The 18,514-nt window shown below is 50.1% G+C and overlaps 2 protein-coding genes across 2 annotated transcripts in view; one reads left to right on the top strand and one right to left on the bottom strand.

Annotated features, from left to right (window-relative positions):
- Positions 1-10,029, top strand: part of LOC112119736 (probable cation-transporting ATPase 13A5) — a 61,329-nt gene extending 51,300 nt beyond the window's left edge. Inside the window, exons 26-30 of the mRNA XM_024218524.1 lie at positions 885-1,059; positions 2,490-2,680; positions 4,293-4,381; positions 6,329-6,409; positions 9,519-10,029. Coding sequence (XP_024074292.1) covers positions 885-1,059; positions 2,490-2,680; positions 4,293-4,381; positions 6,329-6,409; positions 9,519-9,719 — 737 coding nt within the window. The 3' untranslated portion in view covers positions 9,720-10,029. The remainder of the gene's footprint in view (positions 1-884; positions 1,060-2,489; positions 2,681-4,292; positions 4,382-6,328; positions 6,410-9,518) is intronic.
- Positions 10,030-11,007: 978 nt separating this feature from the next.
- PLAAT1 (phospholipase A and acyltransferase 1) lies at positions 11,008-17,507 on the bottom strand. Its single transcript, XM_026650205.1, has 3 exons — positions 17,363-17,507; positions 14,016-14,284; positions 11,008-12,718 (listed from the first exon to the last, which is right to left on the bottom strand). Exons 1-3 carry the CDS (start codon positions 17,499-17,501, stop codon positions 12,617-12,619), a joined length of 510 nt encoding a protein of 169 aa, XP_026505990.1. The 5' UTR covers positions 17,502-17,507; the 3' UTR covers positions 11,008-12,616.
- Between the last annotated feature and the right edge of the window lie 1,007 nt (positions 17,508-18,514).

Raw genomic sequence — 18,514 nt, 5'->3', positions numbered from 1 at the left:
GAAGTACAGCCAGACTTCTCCTGTCCAGAGTATGCAGCATTCAGACACCTGCGGCAGCTGGAAGAGGAAGGGTGGGCTGATGGTTAGGACACTAGGCTGGACCTCTGATGAGCTGGGGTCAAGTCCTAGCTCTGCCATAGCCCCTCTGTGTGCCCTGGAGTAAATCGCTCTGTACAGTGCCCTCTCTGTTAGTGGAGACAGTAATGTGCCATTTCTCCCACTGTTTGCATACCTTGCCTATTAGATCATAAGCTCTTTGTGCAGGGGCTGGCTCTTATTGTGAATCTATTCATCGCCTAGCACTGCAGGGCCTGTTCTTGGCTGAGGCCACAGGGCGCTATGGGAAAACAAGTAATTCATAATAATACAGGCTGAGGCTGTCAGACCAGGCCCGTGGAAACAGTGCAGGACCTGTAGAGACCCTTTGAGAGGGCAACAACCCAGAGCACTGAGATGGGATGTTTTCTGTGGCTTTGTGGCAATGTTCAGCCTCCGGTGGTGATTTTGAATGACAATGGGCCAAGCGCCAATAGGACTCACCCACTGGCTCCCAGCAGGTAGTTAAGCCACAGCGTCAGAGGGCCAGGACATGGGAGTGAGCAGGCGGCAATGGAGTAACTTGCATTGCTTTGCTGTTCAGTGCGGTCAGTTTACCTATTGAAGGGCTGGAGGGCAGGGTGTAGCCACAGAAGCAGTCACGGCGGGGCGAATAAGGCCACAGCTTTCCCATTTATACTGGACAAACCTTGCAGCCTTCACACGTGGGCAAGTCAGTGTGCGGTACACGCAGAAGGGCTTTAGCGTCAGGCTGGGACTGGTCAGGCCCCAGCCCAGCAGCCAGGGCTGCATTGTCTCTGAGAGGAAATGTGTGTTCTCTTTTTCAGTGAGCTTGACCCAGGCCTACCCAAAGCTGGCCCCTTACAGACCTCCAGGGCAGCTCATCTCTCCTCCTTTGCTGCTCTCTGTCATTCTCCATACGGGCATTACTGCAATCATGCTGCTCTGTGGCTTCCTTTTGGTGAAGCAGCAGCCTTGGTACTCGGAGATGGCCAACCACAGGTAACTCCTCTGCTTCCCATTTCTAATCCCAGTCTTGCAAAATCACGCTGCCCGCTGAGACGGCAGCGTGCTGAAATACAAGACAGTGCTGCAGGATTTGGGGGCAGTGAGCACTTACCAGGACTTCTCCATCCTTCAGCTAGTCTCACTCCACATCCCATGCACACTGTAGAGTCGGCTGTGGAGTGGTTGCCTGCAGCTAGGCATGGGGAACAGGTCCAGAAGCCACTTTCTTCCTCCCCCCTATTCATCTCCTATCTTCTATGAACTTGTTCCTTTCTGCAGCATACAGAAGAATGGAGCATCTAGCCCAGGGGTAGGCAACCTATGGCACGCGTGCCAAAGGCAGCACGCGAGCTGATTTTCAGCGGCACTCACACTGCCCGGGTCCTGGCCACCGGTCCGGGGGGCTCTGCATTTTAATTTAATTTTAAAGGAAGCTTCTTAAACATTTAAAAAACCTTATTTACTTTATATACAACAATAGTTTAGTTATATATTATAGACTTATAGAAAGAGACCTTCTAAAAAGGTTAAAATGTATGACTGGCACGCAAAACCTTAAGTTAGAGTGAATAAATGAAGACTCGGCACACCACTTCTGAAAGGTTGCCGACCCCTGATCTAGCCCAAGTGAGAATATTGCTTTAAGCCTCATGCATATAGTCAACAGTGAATAGCCAGGACCGTGAAGCAAGCTGGTCCTAATGCAAGAAAAAAAGATAAACAGACCCAAACCTCAGTTTCATGTTGTCAACAAACAAATCCACTTATTTACAAATCCATGCTTCCCTCCATGCTGCCCGCTCCTGGTATCCTGTTGTGAGACAGCTTCTCCTGAGAGCATAAGAAGACCTTGGGTATGAGTCTCCCTTCTCTTACATTAGTGTAATTTGATTAACTTTAGGGGGAAAACTGTTGTAACGGAGTGGGGAATCGGGCTTCTTCTCTGTGTGTTATTTAGTTTAAAATCTCTCTCCAAATCCAGGAGCCCTTTACATCCTGTCATCATGGAGAAATGCACATTCAGGGCAGAAAATATGGCAAAGGTTTGCAGTGGGAACTTTCCCTGATTTACAGGGCTACGACTGGGCCCCTTTACTGCTGATGATGTTCTGTACTTTGATGGTTGAACACTTGCCAATGAATGTGGAGGCTGCTAGGGGAAAGGTTCCCCTTCCTGTGCCCCAGTTACCATCTCTGCCCCCAGAGCAGAGGTGTTAACCAGGGGGAGCAGGGAGGTTAGGCCTTTTTGAAACAGAATTAAGCATAGCTTTTACTTTGGTGTGTGACACCTGGACATTACAGTGACGGGCGCAGGAGAAACACAGGGCGGATACGATATGATAGAGAAAGCTGCTTTATTCTAGCCAGTCCCAGCTTAGCGAGTATAAGCAAGTGCCTCATAAATGCTGGTGATTCTTTTGCAGAGAGTGTCCTCCAGCAAACCACTCCCTGACCATTCCAAATAGGACTGGAACAGCAAATGCCACAGCTGTCTCCAGCAGCGTTCTAAGCTACGAAGACACCACTCTATGGCCACTAACTACAATCAACTGCATCATTCTAGCATTTGTCTTTTCCAAGGGAAAGCCATTCAGGAAACCCGTCTATACTAACTGTAAGTATAGCTGCATTAATATGTGCTTTCCAGAGATTTACTCTTAAAATAACATGGACACATAGTTTGCTAAGAGTAATGCTTTGATTTACCACCTCCTTTTGTGATTTATCTGGACCTGAACCCATGACCAGCATAGCAAGCTGTTATTGATGGAAGACAGTTCCCATTTCACCAGCTGGAGGCCAGACTCAGCCATGCCCCAGGTGTAGGCTTTTTCCTCCAGGTTAATTTGTATACCAGCATGATCCGAGAAAGGAGAACCTGGCCGTGTTTGGGAAGTGGGCGTTTAGAGAGCAACACAGCAGTTAATGCTAGAACTGTTCGTTAAAATTTGAAGACAGATAACAAAAAGGGGGAGATTTATTTGCTGAAATTCCATAAACAAAAATGATCTCCTTGTGATCTTTGAGGGACCCAGCTCTGTCCGGCATACGTTCTGTGGGACAGGAGCAGAAAAGTCTGTGATAAAGGCACGAAATTCTATCACTTTCTTTTGAGTTTTGCAGAGTGACTGAACGACCCCCTAGTAGCCCTTGACTGATAGATTAGAGATGGGAGAGGAAAGCTTTGCTCAGCCACAGGAGGGTTAATTCCAGCGTGTACTTTAGAATGGAGTAGGCCCCAAGGTCTTCTGTAGAGCAGCAGTCGGGGAGGAGGGTAGCTGCCAGATTTCAAGCTCCCAAGGCGAGTCTGGTGAAGAGTCTTCTTTTGTGCTGACAAAACATGCACGAATGTTCTTAACAGGAGCTGCCTTTTGGCAAATGTTATAGAGCTCCTCCAAAGCGCTGGCTCGACAGCCCGACATCCTGCTTCCTCACCTCTCCTATGTGCTTCACCTGATCTGGAGGGTGTCACGGAGCAGTTCACTCACCATGGCCCGTTCATCCTTGGCTGCTTTACCAAGGCAATGACCAAGGCTGCCGCTTGGGGCCAGCATTTTTGTGATGTGGATACCTGGCCACTTGGAACTGCTCTGCAACCAGCAGCTCCTTGCACTTGAGTAGGCAGAATGGCAACAGCTTTCATGCCTGGAGGGTCTGGGCAAGATACATATTAGCAACCTGGAAGCATAAGGCTCTGTGTCTGATTCCAAGACCCTGAGCCACCCGGCCCTTACTTCAGGGAATACTTTCACCCAGGTAACATGACACCACTGAGGATCATATGCTCCCATAGTCCACATGTGGAGTTCACACTCTCCTCACTGGTTGTGCATATGGATCAGAGCATACATCAGGAATAAAACCACCTGTCATCTGAGACCATGCTATCCTGGTGAGAAGCTTGTGTCTCCACAGGGTGGCTTTTAGTTTACACTGGTTGAATTAGTTCAAGACTGCCTTTGGCAAATCGCCCATGCAGTAACACTGATGTGCACTTTGCGTGACAGAACGGTGTGGAGTCTCTCCTTCTTCTTTCAGTTCTGCAGCTCCTGTTGTTTGGTGGTAGAATTGGGAAGTTTTGCTAAACAAGGAGATGTGGTGCATAGCAATTCTGCAACACATCTCAGGAGCTGCCAGCCCTTTATCAATCATAACCCAGTCCGGTAGCAGGGGTTGTTCTGGTTACCAAAACACTTCACAGTGCCACAACGCTCTTGTTCCCCCAGACATATTTTCAGTCCTGCTGCTCATCCAGCTTGGAATTTGCCTTTTCCTCCTCTTTGCTGACATCAATGCTGTATACAAGGGAATGCTGGTAAGTGGAACTGAGGTTGCGTGTCCTTTTCACCCTCTCTGCATTTTGATCGAGCATAGAATTATAGAAATGTAGGGCTAGAAGGGACCCCTTCTCTGAAGCAGGACCAAGTAAATCTAGACCAGCCCTGACAGATGTTTGCCCAACCTGTTGTTAATAACCTCCAGTGAAGGGGATTTCACAACCTCCCTTGGAAGCCTAGTCCAGAGTTTAACTGCCCTTAGCGTTAGAAAGCTTTTCCTAATATTGAGCCTAAATCTCCCCTGCTGCAGATTAAGCCACTGCTGCTTCTCCTACCTTCAGTGGACATGGAGAACAATCGATCACCATCCTTTAGAACAGCCCCTAAGATATTTGAAGATTCATCAGGTCCCCCTCCCAGTCTTATTTTCTCAAGACTAACCATGCCCTGGTTTTTTAATCTTTCCTCATAGGTCCGGTTTTCTAAAACTTTTGATCATTTTTCTTGCTCTCTTCTGGATTCTCCAATTTATCCACATCTTACCTAAAGTGCCGTGCCCAGAACTGGACACAATACTGCAGCTGAGGCCTCGCCAGTGACTAATGGAGCAGGACAATTGCCTCCATGTATTAGCTATGACACTCCTATTAACACCCCTCCGAATATTAGCCTTTTTGCAACGGCATCACATGGTCGGCTCATATGCAGTTTGTGATCCACTATAACGTCCAGAACCTTTTCGGCAGTACTGTCACTTAGCCAGTTATTCCCCATTTTGTAGTTTTGTATTTTATTTTTCCTTCCTGAGTGCAGTACTTTGCACTTGACTTTATTGAATTTCATCTTGTTGAATTCAGACCAATTCTCCAATTTGTGAAGGTCTTCTTGAATTCTAATCCTGTCCTCCAAAGTACTTGCGGCCCCTCCTTCTACAGATTTTATTAGCACTCTCTCCACTCCACTATTCAAGTCATTAATGAAAATATTGAATAGTGCCGGACCCAGAATTGACCCTGGCAGGACTCCACTAGATACACCCTCCCAGTTTGACAGCAAACCAGTGATAACTATTCTTTGAACAGAATCCTTCAGCCAGTTGTGCACCCACTTTTCCACAAGCAATGCAGAATGTGATCCATTGATATGATGGTATTAGAGATTTATTGACTGATTTGGCTGGGCTCCTGCTCGAATAGAAAAACTCCACGTTGTTAAATGGACATTTTGCCCACGGAGTGACTGCAGGGCAGGGCTCCGACTGGAGTTCTCACAACTAGGTAGCAAAATGATAGAAACCACCAGGCCTGTATTCTACATGGGATACTCCTGGGCAGGGGGTCCTAACTGCTCCCCTGCTAACACTCATCCTTCAGGAGTGATGCTACCATTGGCTAGCTCTCCTCTGTGTCTGTACAGCAGAAACTTCAGTGGAGAGGTGTCCGTGTTTAGTGCACTCATCCTTAGAATACAGGTGCATGGTGCAGAGCGCTGCGTTCTGCCTTATCCCCAAACAAGGACAGCCTGAACTTTGGGGAGGAACTTCCCCCAGGTTCATTGGAAAGGCATGCCATGGCCACTGGTCCTGACAACTCCTTTCCAAACACAGATGAGGAAGAGAATGGAGCCTTCGATACACGTTTAGTGGGCACTTCACCCTCCCCCCCATCCCCCGTCACGATCTTAAATAGGATTTCATTAATGTTATGCAATAACTGCCTTGTCTGTCACTAAACCCATTTCAAGCAGCTGCTTCAGATACATTTAGGTCATCTGCACCCTAGGAAAGCAAAAAACCAGGCTTTATGTTTTAACATGACTTAATCCGTTCAGGGATCTCTGAGAAGAGAAGATGGCACTAAGATTTCTTTAACTTCAGTGCTGATCCAAGGAAAAATACAACTAGTTGGTCTTACAGATTGTTAGGAATCCATGAGAATCTTTAAAAGACATTCAAAATCAAATGACTTGCGTTTCTTTTCCAACAGTTTCTCTGCACTCCAACGATCTGGAGGGTTTACATCTTAATCATGCTGTTTGTCACATTTTGTGTATCGTTCTTTGTGGAGGTGAGTGCTTTCATTTACCTGTTTTACTGAGGACCAGGAAGTCTAGCGGAAGTGCTGAGTTCAAACACAACATGGGGAATAGCTGGCGAGGTGGCCTTACTGCTGAAGAGGATCAGGGGGGTCTAGTGGAACACAGAATGAATGTGAGCCAACAATGTGATGCAGCTGCAAAAAAGGCTAATCTCATTCTGGGGTGTAGTAATAGGAGCACAGGCGCCGACTCCGTGGGTGCTCTGGGACTGGAGACTCACAGAAAAAAAACAGTGGGTGCTCAGCACCCACCAGCCAATCAGCTGTTCGGCAGCAGGCGGGAGGCACTGGGGGGAGGGGGCAGGAAGAGGCGGAACAAGAGCGGAGCACGCTCATGGGAGGGCATGGGGCAGGGCCTCAGGGGAGGGAAGAGGCGGAGCAAGAGTGGGGCCTGGGGGAAGGGGCGGAGGGGGGATGGGGCGGGGCGGAGCACCCACCTGGAAAGAAGAAAGTCGGCGCCAGGAGTGTTGTATGTGTGACCTAGAAGGTAATTATCCTGCTCTGCTCAGCACTGGTGAGGCCCCAGCTAAAGTCCTGTGTGCAGTTCTGGGCACCACGCCTTAAGAAAGATGTGGACAAATTGGAGTGAGTCCAGAGAAGAGCAACTGTCAGGCTCTGGGTTCTAGGCGGTCAGGCCTGGCGGTTGGAGCGGCGGTCGAGAACGGCAGTAAGGGCCAAAGCTGGATTGAGAGTCGAGAGGCTGAGAGCAGCGCTGAGGCTGGTACCTGGGGATGCGCCGTGGGTCAGAACTGGGCTCAGAGTCCATAGACAAGCCAAATCAGGATTGTAGCCACAATCTGGATGCGGGCTGAAGGTCAAAGCTGGGTTGGAGTCAGTGCAAGGGCTTGGGTGTCAGGAGGCATGTGCAAGGCTGGAGCAAGGTCAGAATAGGGCACAGACAAGACTGAAGAGGGCTGGAACAAGGCTCGGGCAAGGGTGGGTCAGGATCTAGGGTGAGCTATAAGCACCGGGGTCTGTAACACCCCCAGGCAGCAGGAGAGTTCGTAGCCGAGTGATGCTGCTGCACAGACTAACTTGTAGCTCTGGCGGTGAGAGTGAAATCCCTGTGCCTGGGGCTATCTGATCCAGGCCCTGCCCCGGGATAGGCTGCTGCAGCACACCTGAGAGATGAGTCACTGCAGGCTCTGCTGGAGGGGGGAGTGTCGGGGGGGGAGGTAATGGGTGGGCACAAGCCTGCCCACATCTAAACGACCCCCACAGCCAAAGGGGAGGAGCCACTGGACCCAGAGCTCAAATCATTCCAGAGACAACGAATGTCCCCCGGGATGGGAGTCAAGGTCACCGAGTCAAAAGCAGGGATCCAGTGGGGGACACCGAGCAGAGAACCATGAACAGCGCCCACTGCTCCTCGAAGGTATCCAGGGAGCCAGTGGACGTGGCCCAGAGGAACTCTGCCCAGAGACGTGACCTAAGGGAGGATCAGAAATAGGCCCCACAGTCACAGAACACCTCCCCGTCCAGCTTTCTCCTCCTGGCATGGTGGACAGCTACCTTGGCCAGCAGCAAGAGAAGGCTGATGAGGAGGTCTCGTGACTTCATGGGGCCATGGATGGGGTTTCAGGAGGTATGGGGAGAAGTGCAACCAGAACCTCAGGAGGAGATTCTGGAGGAGCCGGAAAAGGGGCTGCAACCTGGCGCACTTGAGGTAGATGTGCGCCAGGGTCTCCCTCTTGCTGCAGAAGTGTCAGGTGTCAGAGAGGGGGGTGAACTGCACCAGGTACACGCCTGTGCTCCTGGCTCCTTGAATGAGGTAGGTGAGCCATTGTAGCTGAGTGAGCAGCCCCGGTCTGGCTGCGAGTTTGCTTCACAGCAACAAAATGATAAAAGGTTTAGAAAACCTGACCTCTGAGGACAAGTTCAAGAAACTGGGCATGTTTAGTCCTGAGAAAAACACCCTGAGAGGGGGACCTGCTGACAGTCTTCAAATCTGTTAAGGGCTGTTCTAAAGAGAATGGGGATCAGTTGCTCTCCATGCCCACTGAAGGTAGGACAAGCAGTAACAGCCTAGTCTGCAGCAAGGGAGATGGAAGTTAAGTATTATGAAACTCTTTCTAACTCTCAGGGTGGGTACGCTCTGGGACAGGCTCCCAAGGGAGGTTGTGGAATCCCCATCACGGGAGGCGTTTAAGAACCGGCTGGACAAACCCCTGTCAGGGCTGGTCCAGGTTTACTTGGTCCTGCCACAGAGCAGGGGGCTGGGCTCGATGACCTCTTGAGGTCTCTTCCAGCCCCACATTTTCTATGATTCTTCTTCCCCTTTCAGCTGCAAAATTATCTTCCTTTAAAGCTATGTACCCTAAACACGCCTAATGCAAGTAACCTGTTAAATAAACCAAACCCACTTCTCACATATATTCCCTTTGGAAGCAATGAGACTGAACATTTTCAGAGAAGACGAGTGAATCCTAGATCATCTGCTGGAGAATAGTGCTTGTGGACAGTAGGTTGTACAACTGCATGTTTCAATACCAGAGGCAGACATTTGGGGCCAACTTCTTAAAAACTGCCCCCTTTGTGCCCCCGATATGTAGATTTTCCTAGTTTACAGGTATGGTTTGTCACTGTAGGAGTGAGAGCTCACAAATTAGGTACTTCAACTTGTAAGTGACGTTTGTAGGCACAGCATTGCACTTACAGTTATTTGTCCCTGCCAAGCTGAAACCTCACAAAAGGAAGGTTACGGCCAGGTTGAAAATCAGGCCCTGGTTATCCCTTCAGATAAACCAAACTGAAATCCCTACATGGCATGCATGTAACAGGACATTCTGCTGGTAAACTGGGAAGAGAGATTAATGTAGCATTGGAAAGTTGCATGCTTTGTAATTCCAATGCAACAGGTGAATAAGGGCCTGACCCTACCTATCTGGAAGCCTGGAGGAGTTTGGGGTGCACATGAGTGTGGGCTCAGGCCCTGGCTAGGCAATATTCCTGTGTGTAAGTGAGGGCAGAATTTTACCCACGCTGCTTTAGTAGTAGGGGAATGGCAGGTGTGGGCCTCCTCCACTCACTTCCGAGCTGTTAAGGGAGCCAGTCTCAGCAGTTATGTTTCACTTCACAGGATGTCATCCTGCAAAACAGGCATCTCTGGCTGCTGATTAAGAAATGCTTTCGATTCCGGTCTCGCAGCCAGTATCGGAAGTGGCAGAGGAAGCTGGAGAAGGATCCAACGTGGCCTCCTTTGAAGAGAAAAGACTTTGCAGAAAACAGCAAGAATGAAATCTACATCAACCCAATCTATGAACACGACGAAGAGAACTAGAAGCCAAAGAGGACGACTTTTCCTAGTTTATATTGAACCTAGACTATTTTCACTGTTTCATAGGTAAAAGATTCAGGGGGTTTTGTGTGAACACATGCACCCAAAGTTGTTTGAGAGATGCAGGCAGTGTCTCTTACAACTGTACCCTTGACAGGAATTACTTTATGGAGAATTACCATTTTCTGTGAAGCTTTATTGACCATTTGAGCACTTTTTCTGTCCAATTACAAATATGCTAAAGAAGATTAGAGTTTTGCAAACTCCCTGTAAAACAATGAGCATCTCATTCTCCTCTGTTGCTGCCAGGCTAGTCAATGTACCGTACTAAGACTCTTGTGTAAGCTGCCAAACTACAATTAAAAATAAATAAAGTGAGTCGATTTTTCCTGTGGTTTTGCTTTTGAAGTTCTTTGGGAGAATTTCAAGCTGCAGGTTTGGGGGTCGTGTTTCTTTGATCCCTGCATAGCACTTCATGAATTCAGGTGGTGTATTGGGACCGGGTGACTTTTCTGGGCACGGGGAAAGACGTGTATGTAAATTTGCAAAATGCAGCCCAACATGGAAACCTAAAGACCAAACGGCAAAGATGTGTTGTCCAGAGAGCAAATTTCTTCCCTGCCTGAAGGAGCTAAAGATGTGACAGGGAACGTACGTTATCCCCATAAAGCCCGATGTTATCCCCACGTCATCCCCATACAGAGCCCCATCTTCCAGTTCTTGCACAGGCACTGGCTGCAGAAATGGGACCATGAGGAGTGCCCTACTGTCATGCAGCGGATGAAGGCCTAACACACTGAAAATCTTCTCCTGGGGACCGGGCTGGGGGTGGGCAAAGTCAAGCACAGTGATATTTATACTAAGGAGATTCCATTCACATCCCTCACAATTTTTCAGCAGCGACTTCAGTGTGGAGTGAGGGTAAATTTCATTTATGAGGCTTAGGCCTGGTTAGTTCAGAGTCTGATTTTTCCTGGCTCAGACTCATGTGACTGAACCATATGTACATACCTAGCCAAATTCAACCCTCATGTAACAATCACGTCACTCCACTTAGTTCAAGGGATTAAATGAGGTAAATTAGGGCAAGTCTGGTCCTCTTTCTTTTCACACACAACTCCCTGGTGGTGAAAGATGAAACAGTGCAGTTCAGGTCTCAGACATCCTACAGGCATGAGAGGCTGAGCGCCTACAGACCTTGGTTAAATGCAGCTCCTTTGCTCAGAAAGTGCTTAACTGTCCAATAACATCTGCCAAGAAATGGCCCTTGGCTACGCAACACATGCTCAGATTTATTTTCAGATTTATTATAATAGGAAGAAGGTGTTTGTTTGTTTTTTGCTGTAATTAATATCCAATTTAGCTTAAGAAGAAAGGGAAACACTAGACAACAGTGCACTATAATATACAACTGAACGTCAGACTCAGTCCCACAAACACGGAAACAACTGACAATAAAAAAGCTCTGATTCAAGTAGGGACGTGTTCAACAGCAGACAAAACTCTGCAGTAAATACCCTGAGCCAGACCGTGGGTTGGCCTGCGCACGATTGCAGTCAGTGAGTGGCACAGCGTGACAGCCAGCACCGTAGTATCTTGTTTTCAGGCTTCAAAGAACACGTCCAAACCTGTGGGCCAGTTACTAGCTGCGAGCCAGTGAGAACACTGCTAACTCACTCAAGCATAAAACCAGAGTCATTACAAAACCCAGGTGTCACCCACATGGGACTGGAAGGTGAACGGATGCGAACAGAATCTGCAATACACGCAACTTGCTTTCTTTGGCACATTCCCCACACCACTTCAGGAACGCTGGAGCTGCCCTCCAACCAGCAGGCGGAAACGACCAAGAACTGAATTTAAACATGGGCTCAAGCTCAGTTTCTGGCTGAGGCTCTGGGGGGTGAACAGCTCCAGACCAAGGACTGGTTTTGCAGGATTTAGAGTTATTTTCCCCAGCTTGGCTCAGGGCAGGTCCAAGCCCCGGGGGTCACTAAGAAACCAGGAGAGGTAGGGTTCAGTGCTAGCAGTTACCAGCTATAGCAGCCTGTCTGAGCACAGGCAGTCCAAAAAAACAGTGGGTGCTGGGCAGGAGCACAGAGTAGCCAGAAAATGCTGCGGTGGCGTTCTTGGTTCTGCCTCCCTGTGGTGGTCTGAGAATGAACCAGACCGGCCCAGAGGAACAGCACACAGGAATCATTTCACCGGTGGGAAAAAGGTCTATTTCTTAAAGCAAAAGAGCATCACATCCAAGACAAAACACCCATTTAAAAATAAGAAGGGACCCGTCTCTCCCTTTCAAGAGAAGGGGCCTACTCCTGCGTCCCATCTCCTGTGACCTGGAGAGCAGCTGTGCGTTCCGGCCTCGCAGGCGCAGCGTACGCCCTTGTGCACAGTACCACACCACACAGCACACACCACAAATCTAAGCAGTTGAGATCTTCCACTTGTAAAACCCACCGGTGGTGGGATGGGGAAAAGGCCCCTCGGAATATTTGTAAGTTTCATGAATATTCTTTTTAAAAACACATAAAAACATTTCTCCAAACAGGTAAAAAAATATAAATTATTCACTGAAAACCCCCAGCAAGCCAAGTCTATAAAAACACTGTCAGCAACAATTGTGTATAAAGCTCTTTTGTGGGCTCACGGGCCCAGTCACCAGCAAAACAGCACCAGTGAGGATGAAGAATTTGCCAGGGAGTCCACTGAGGCTAGCAAGAAAACCATCAGCTGCAACTGAATACAAGTTGCTATGACAAAAACTACAGCTAGTGACCTTGGCAACAGTGACGTCCTTGGCAACAAGTGTCTATTGTAGCTTTATCCATGGACTGAGCTGGTTCCATTCCAATCTGGAATCCAACCGTCACATGCTGTAAGTTTATCATGGTACGTGGTTAATAATGCCGCTCCCTGGATCTGTTCTGGAAAAAGCCCAGCAATGAGACAGCACCGGCCGCAGCTGTTACAAACCCAATGGCACTGATTGCTCTGTTGGCCTGCAAAGGAAAAACAAAACAGCCTGGCGACATCACGAACGTTGGGTTTTTCACACTTGAACAATCTCTCATGAGCACAGTGAATACAAGAGATGCATGCACGAGACAGAGCAGAGCAGGTCGAATGCTGATCTCACAGTACACTGGCTTCCCGCCTGTGGAATTCAGGGACTTCGAAGTAGCTACTCCTGATTTACGCAAGCGTGAGATCAGAATCAGGGCCAAAACTGGCTTCATGCCCAGTAGGTCACACACCTTTGAGCAGAGCAATGTCTGCTCCGCACTCAGTCCACAGACAGAACATGGGGTCAAACGCTGCTCTCCGTGATGCCACTGTGGATCTGGAGTGAATTCCATTGACTTCATGGTTGTCAGAATCTGGCCCACAGTCATGGGCCTGATCCAAAGCCCACTGAAGTCAGTGGGGGTCGTGGTCAGGCGGCATATCGCTCGCCCTTGTGGCCAGAGGCAGGACGGGTTTAAGAAGCACATTTTCAGTTGAGAGCGCAGGGGTTTCTCTGCACAGCTCGTCATCAGGCCCCGGGGTTTAAACCTCCCCCAACAAAACACACCCAGGATTCACCACAACAGTTTTAAATTGCTGGGACTTCCATATACCAGGTTTGTTCTTGACAAAACCTGCAGTTAACAAAACTCGCCCAAGTCCACGCGGGTCTGTCTGCACCAGGGAGAATGGACCAGATTCCGCATGAGCCCCACACTGAGAAAACCTCCCCCCGTTTGGGAACTTGTGGAAGCCACCCCCCAACCCCCCGATATGCTGCTGGACCAGGGCATGCTGGGATTGCAGCGGGGGAGCAGCTGCTCCCCCTGGGATAATGCAGCTTTGAGCAGAGTAGAGCCTCACTCACTGTGGCTTCTACCCCCAATGAAAGGGGCAATATGCAAACGGGGGGGGGGTTCAGCCAGACGAAGTGGGATTCGTTAGCCAGCTGTGCTGCCGGGGCAGTCCTGCAATCAAGGCAGAGGAGCAGGCCAGAGCCAGCTCTGCACTGGTGCTTTGCTGTCCCCAGGGAGTTTGCAGCGTGTGCTGCATCCTACCCCACCAGCCCTTCCCCTCGGAGGGAGGACCTGGCTGCAAACTGTGTGAGAAACGCCCTATGTGGTGGCCTCTTTCACAGAGCTTGCTGCAGGGCTGGTCAAGCTGGTGCCGTGTGGACACGGTGCAGATCCTGCGGGACACCCGGGAGGAGAGGGGAGTAGCGCGCCCCGTGCAGCCAGACACCAGCCTGCCTGCCCCATACTCAGCGCAGCTGCACGCCCACGGCACCCCTACCTGCTCAGAGACCCCCTCCCCGTAGCGCAGCAGTGTCACAAAGTGCTCGCAGTTGTTGCCGAGGAGGTCGTAGGACACCTCCTGGCCGATGAGGAACTCCGAGCGCCGGATGATCTCCTCCACAGGCAGCGGCGCGTAGACGTCGTCGTACTTGTTGTTGATTCTGTACGTGTCGCTCCCCACCACATCCTTCAGGAGCTGCATCTTCACCAGGGCCTTCCTGCTGAACACAGACTTGGCACTCGCCAGCGACGACGCGGCACCTTCCTCTGGGAAAGGCAGAGACAAGGCTGAGCCGGCCGGCCGGCGCGCGGGACGGCCACAGCACCAGCCGTCCCGCTGGCCACACTCAGCTCACAGCACCGCGGGTAGTTCCCCCGGGGCCAAGGGGGGGAACCCAGAGCCCACCCCTGGGGTGGCTGCCCTGCAGGAGTGTGAGGGGGTACTCAGTCCTTCTCTGAACTGAACGACAATGACAGAAAGGGGCTGCCCCTAGGGGGAAGGGGCGGAGGAAGGGGGCCGTCCTCCCCTCGACCCCCATGCACTGTGGAGGGCAGTCCCAGTCTTCCTCTCACCTGAGCACAAGGACTCCATGAGCCACCCCCGAGAAAGGGACAGAAGCAGGGCTTGATTTGTGCCAGGGCTGAGCCCCGGCACCTCTGGGCCTGGCCATTCAGAGCCCTGGCACCTCTGGGCCTGGCCGTTCAGAGCCCGGCACCTCTGGGCCTGCCACATCAGTTATGAACAAGGCTACGATTTAGTCATGGGTATTTTTAGTAAAAGTCATGGACAGGTCACAGGCAATAAACAAAACTTCACGGCCCGTACACCTCAGGTACAACAATGGAAAAGCCAGACAGGGCGGATGACCCATCAGCAAGGACAATGGACTGTGAAAAGCTTGGCCTTCCTGTGGACATTCCATACTGCCCCTGACTCATGGATGCTGTGATCCTACAGAGTCAGGTGGTCTTGTCACCTGATCCTAAACATTACCTGGGACTTCTTGTAACTTTCCACTGGAAGGGGGAGGAGGGTCAAGTTTGGGAAACAAAGGATTCCCGCCTTATGTAAATCCTATTGAAGGGTGGGGAAGAGGGCAAACAGGACCTCTCCTCTCCATGGCCTGTTTGCCCAAGAAGAAAGACTGCTAAAGCCACCCGAAGGGAAGGCAGGGGGGAGTCCAGACTGAAAAGGAATAGAACTGGAACTCTGAACCACAGAAACTTTACAACCTGCCTAAAATAACATTTCGGTGAGAATTGACATTGTGTAACCTGTTTCTTAAGTATATTGAGCTTGGCTTGCGTATTTTGCTTTATCTGGTCAGTAATCTGCTTTGTTCTGTTATCTCTTATATTCACTTAAAATTCACCTTTTGCAGCTAATAAACTTATGTCTTGTTTATAATATAACCCCGTTTATGTAATTTCTAACTGCAGGGGGGGGAGGGAGGGAGGAGAGAAGAAGTTGTGCATATCTCCCTCCACATTGAGGGAGGGGGCGAATTTCATAAAACTTTTGAGTTTGTACCCCTTAAAGGGAGTGGGTACCAGTGTGCTGGGGCAAGCCCCTAAGGCTGAATCTTCCCAGAGCGGATCTCTGTCTCTCTGAGCAGCTGGGGGTGGCCCTGCCTGTGTGCTTGGCTGGAAGAGGCTGGTGAGCCCAGCCCAGCAAGGCCAGGTAAAGGGGACCCAGGCTGGCAGAATAGGCTGACTCAGTGGCACCCCAGCACATCCGGTGACACCCCAAAGGGCTCAAACCCGTCACAAGTCGACAGACACTGAAAAACAATCCCACATCTTTGATCTCACGACAATGGCTGAGAGCATCGTCTTTGCCAGCAGGGCAATGAATTCATCACAGTCTTTGATAGATGTGATGTACGGCCTTTCCCACGATTTGCCTTTCCCACCACCATTGATGTGCTGAGCTCAGAAAGGGTCGAGTTTCGCGATTAGCTCTAGAACACCAAGGTAATTGCCCACAGCCTCATCTGAGCCACAGAATGGCAGACCACGCTCAGCAAGAACAACTATGGTTTCAACGACGTGTCTGAGAACGTTCTTTCAATAACTGGTTTTCCATTTGGGTATCAATTCTGCCCTTAACTTTCTTTGGGGCGTGGTAGCTGCTAACGGACAATGTACGCTGCTCACTCACTGCATGATTAGTAACGTATGCAGTATTCTTCCAATCGCTGAAGCCTTCGCAGAACATTCCCCACTTTTGGGTATCAGAAAACAGGCGGCAATTAAAACAGTTCACTTTCTTCTTAGCAGGCGAAGAGATGAGCCATGCTCACTTGCCAACCCGTTTGTTAGGCTTCACGTATTCAGACATTGATTGGGTCAGATAACGATTCTGACTGGTGTACTGTCGCTTTGTCAATGGAAAGTCAGCATCTAGAGCCTGGCATTTCTGTGGGCCCTTCTCAATCCAATACGCCACGAGCTCTCGAGAAGTCCTGGCCCACTCGCCTGGATGGCTGGAGAAGGATATGTTTGTATTACTATCACCGGGAAAGTCTTCAGAGGGGTGGGGTGAGAGTGAAGCTAGAGAAGTCACAGGAGGCTGCTCTTTTCATCAGGCGCAGGCAGGTATTCGCCTGGACTTCCTCACCACCAGACTTAGCAGGAGGAAAAACCGTTAGGCGAGAAGGAGTTCCTTCCAGCACTGCAGCTTGTCTTTGCCGTCTTTCTTCGGCCCCCTTCAATTTCTGCCACCAGCCAGCGGCACTGGAGAGACCCTCTCAAGGGGTATTGGGAGCCCGGCTGTGCCCCTGCTGCTGAGAGCATCCTGAGGCACAGCGCCTCCTGCAGGGCGGCTCTGCTGTACCCCTACCATGGGACAGCGCCTGCAGGGCAGTGAGTCCCAGTTCAGCCACTCCCACCTCACTGACCCAGGTGAACTCAGCAGCCACACCCCGTTCACAGCCTGGGGCACGGCCATTCACCCAGCATCTCAGGGCCCCATTGTGAATGTCACTGGAGTTCCCACGCCCCAGGAAGGGTTACGGTTTTAAAGAGGTGACAATAAGTGACGTGCCTGAGGTCACCCAGCGGCCAGTAGCAGAGCTAGGAACATCTGCTACACCAGCCACTGGGCCCCACTTCCTACCCTGAGTCCCATCTGTGTCACGGTCCTGCACGAGACACCCAAAGCCGCCCGCTATTCCCAATTCCCAGCCCTTTCCGAGGGACGGACCAGCCCAGGACTGCCAGAGTGCACACGCTCTGCCACCTTTTATCTGAGAGCCCCGGCTTTCACCCCGCATGTGCACAGCCGCTCTGGCTGGGTGGGAAACAGCTCCTCCCCCCAATGAATCAATGTGGGGCAGCTCTTACCGACAGGTGCCACATTGACGATGTACCCATCCCCCAGATACAGAGCCCAGTGCTGATAAGCCGGCCGGAAAATCTCGATCAGGTCCCCGGGCTGGGGGTTGCCCGGATACGCCAGACTGAAACTGTCATTAGCCGCCATCTGCAATGGGACAGACAGAGACGCCAACTCTGAACGTGTCCCTCCCTGTTCCACTCAACACGCACAATGCAGGAGGGGTCTGGAGTGTGGACAGGGAACCACTTAGGCAGGTACCAGGAAAAGACCAGGAGACAGTGGAGGAACAGAACATTTAGACTGAGAGTTAGTATAAATTCCTGACAAGGTGCAACATACTTACAAAGCATGCGACTTTGTTCTCTCCAGTGGCTGGAGGGTAACAGCCTGCTACTGCTAACAGCTCATACAACTGTTCCTTTAGCTCTGGTGGCAACAAGTTCGGTGCTTTGGTCTGGGACGCAAACCCTGCTGGGGGCTGTTGCCAAGGCAATCTCTCCCCTCACCACCTGGGACAATTTGAATTGGACAAGGCGCTATTCACCTGCTGGGGGAAGAAGTCACTGCAGCAGGGGATGGGCTAGAGGAGATGCCATCCGGGGCCTTTTCCATCTCAAGCTTCTATACTCCTGGGGGAATTCTGCACCAAAATATTAAAAATTCTGCACACAATTTTTTAAAATTCTGCATATTTATTTGTCAAAATAATGCAATATAATCATGCCAGTTTCAATTATTTTGGTAATTTATTTAAACTACAATACAATGGATGGCGAATTGGAGTGGGGTGCATTGGAGGAAATCCCCAAACTTCCTTTGTCTAATAGTAACGTAGCTAGGTTTGACCCTTTATTTCTAGTTATTAGGCAACAAATATATGCAGCCATATGCTCAGTGTTACATCTTAGGCAACTGAAGAGCAAGTGAGGGCTGGGGAATCAAACTCACAATTTATATTGGCTACTGACCATCTCCAGAAAGGTCAGCACCGAACAGGTCATGGAGCACATTTTGATAGGAATTTTTTTCAGTCTAAAAATTTAGGCCAGTTCTAATCACTAAAGCACCGTAAGCGCTTATAAGGCCACACTGTCCTTTACACCACTCTGGCAACGTAAAGGAGCCTTAAAACTTTTACACCTGTTTTATACTGCTGG

The sequence above is a fragment of the Terrapene carolina genome, unplaced genomic scaffold (assembly GCF_002925995.2).
Source record: "Terrapene carolina triunguis isolate 2854851 unplaced genomic scaffold, T_m_triunguis-2.0 Scaffold88, whole genome shotgun sequence".
In the NCBI taxonomy this organism is placed as follows: domain Eukaryota; kingdom Metazoa; phylum Chordata; order Testudines; family Emydidae; genus Terrapene; species Terrapene triunguis.
Note: the sequence above shows the minus strand (reverse complement) of the source record. Positions and strands in the feature narration are given on the sequence as shown.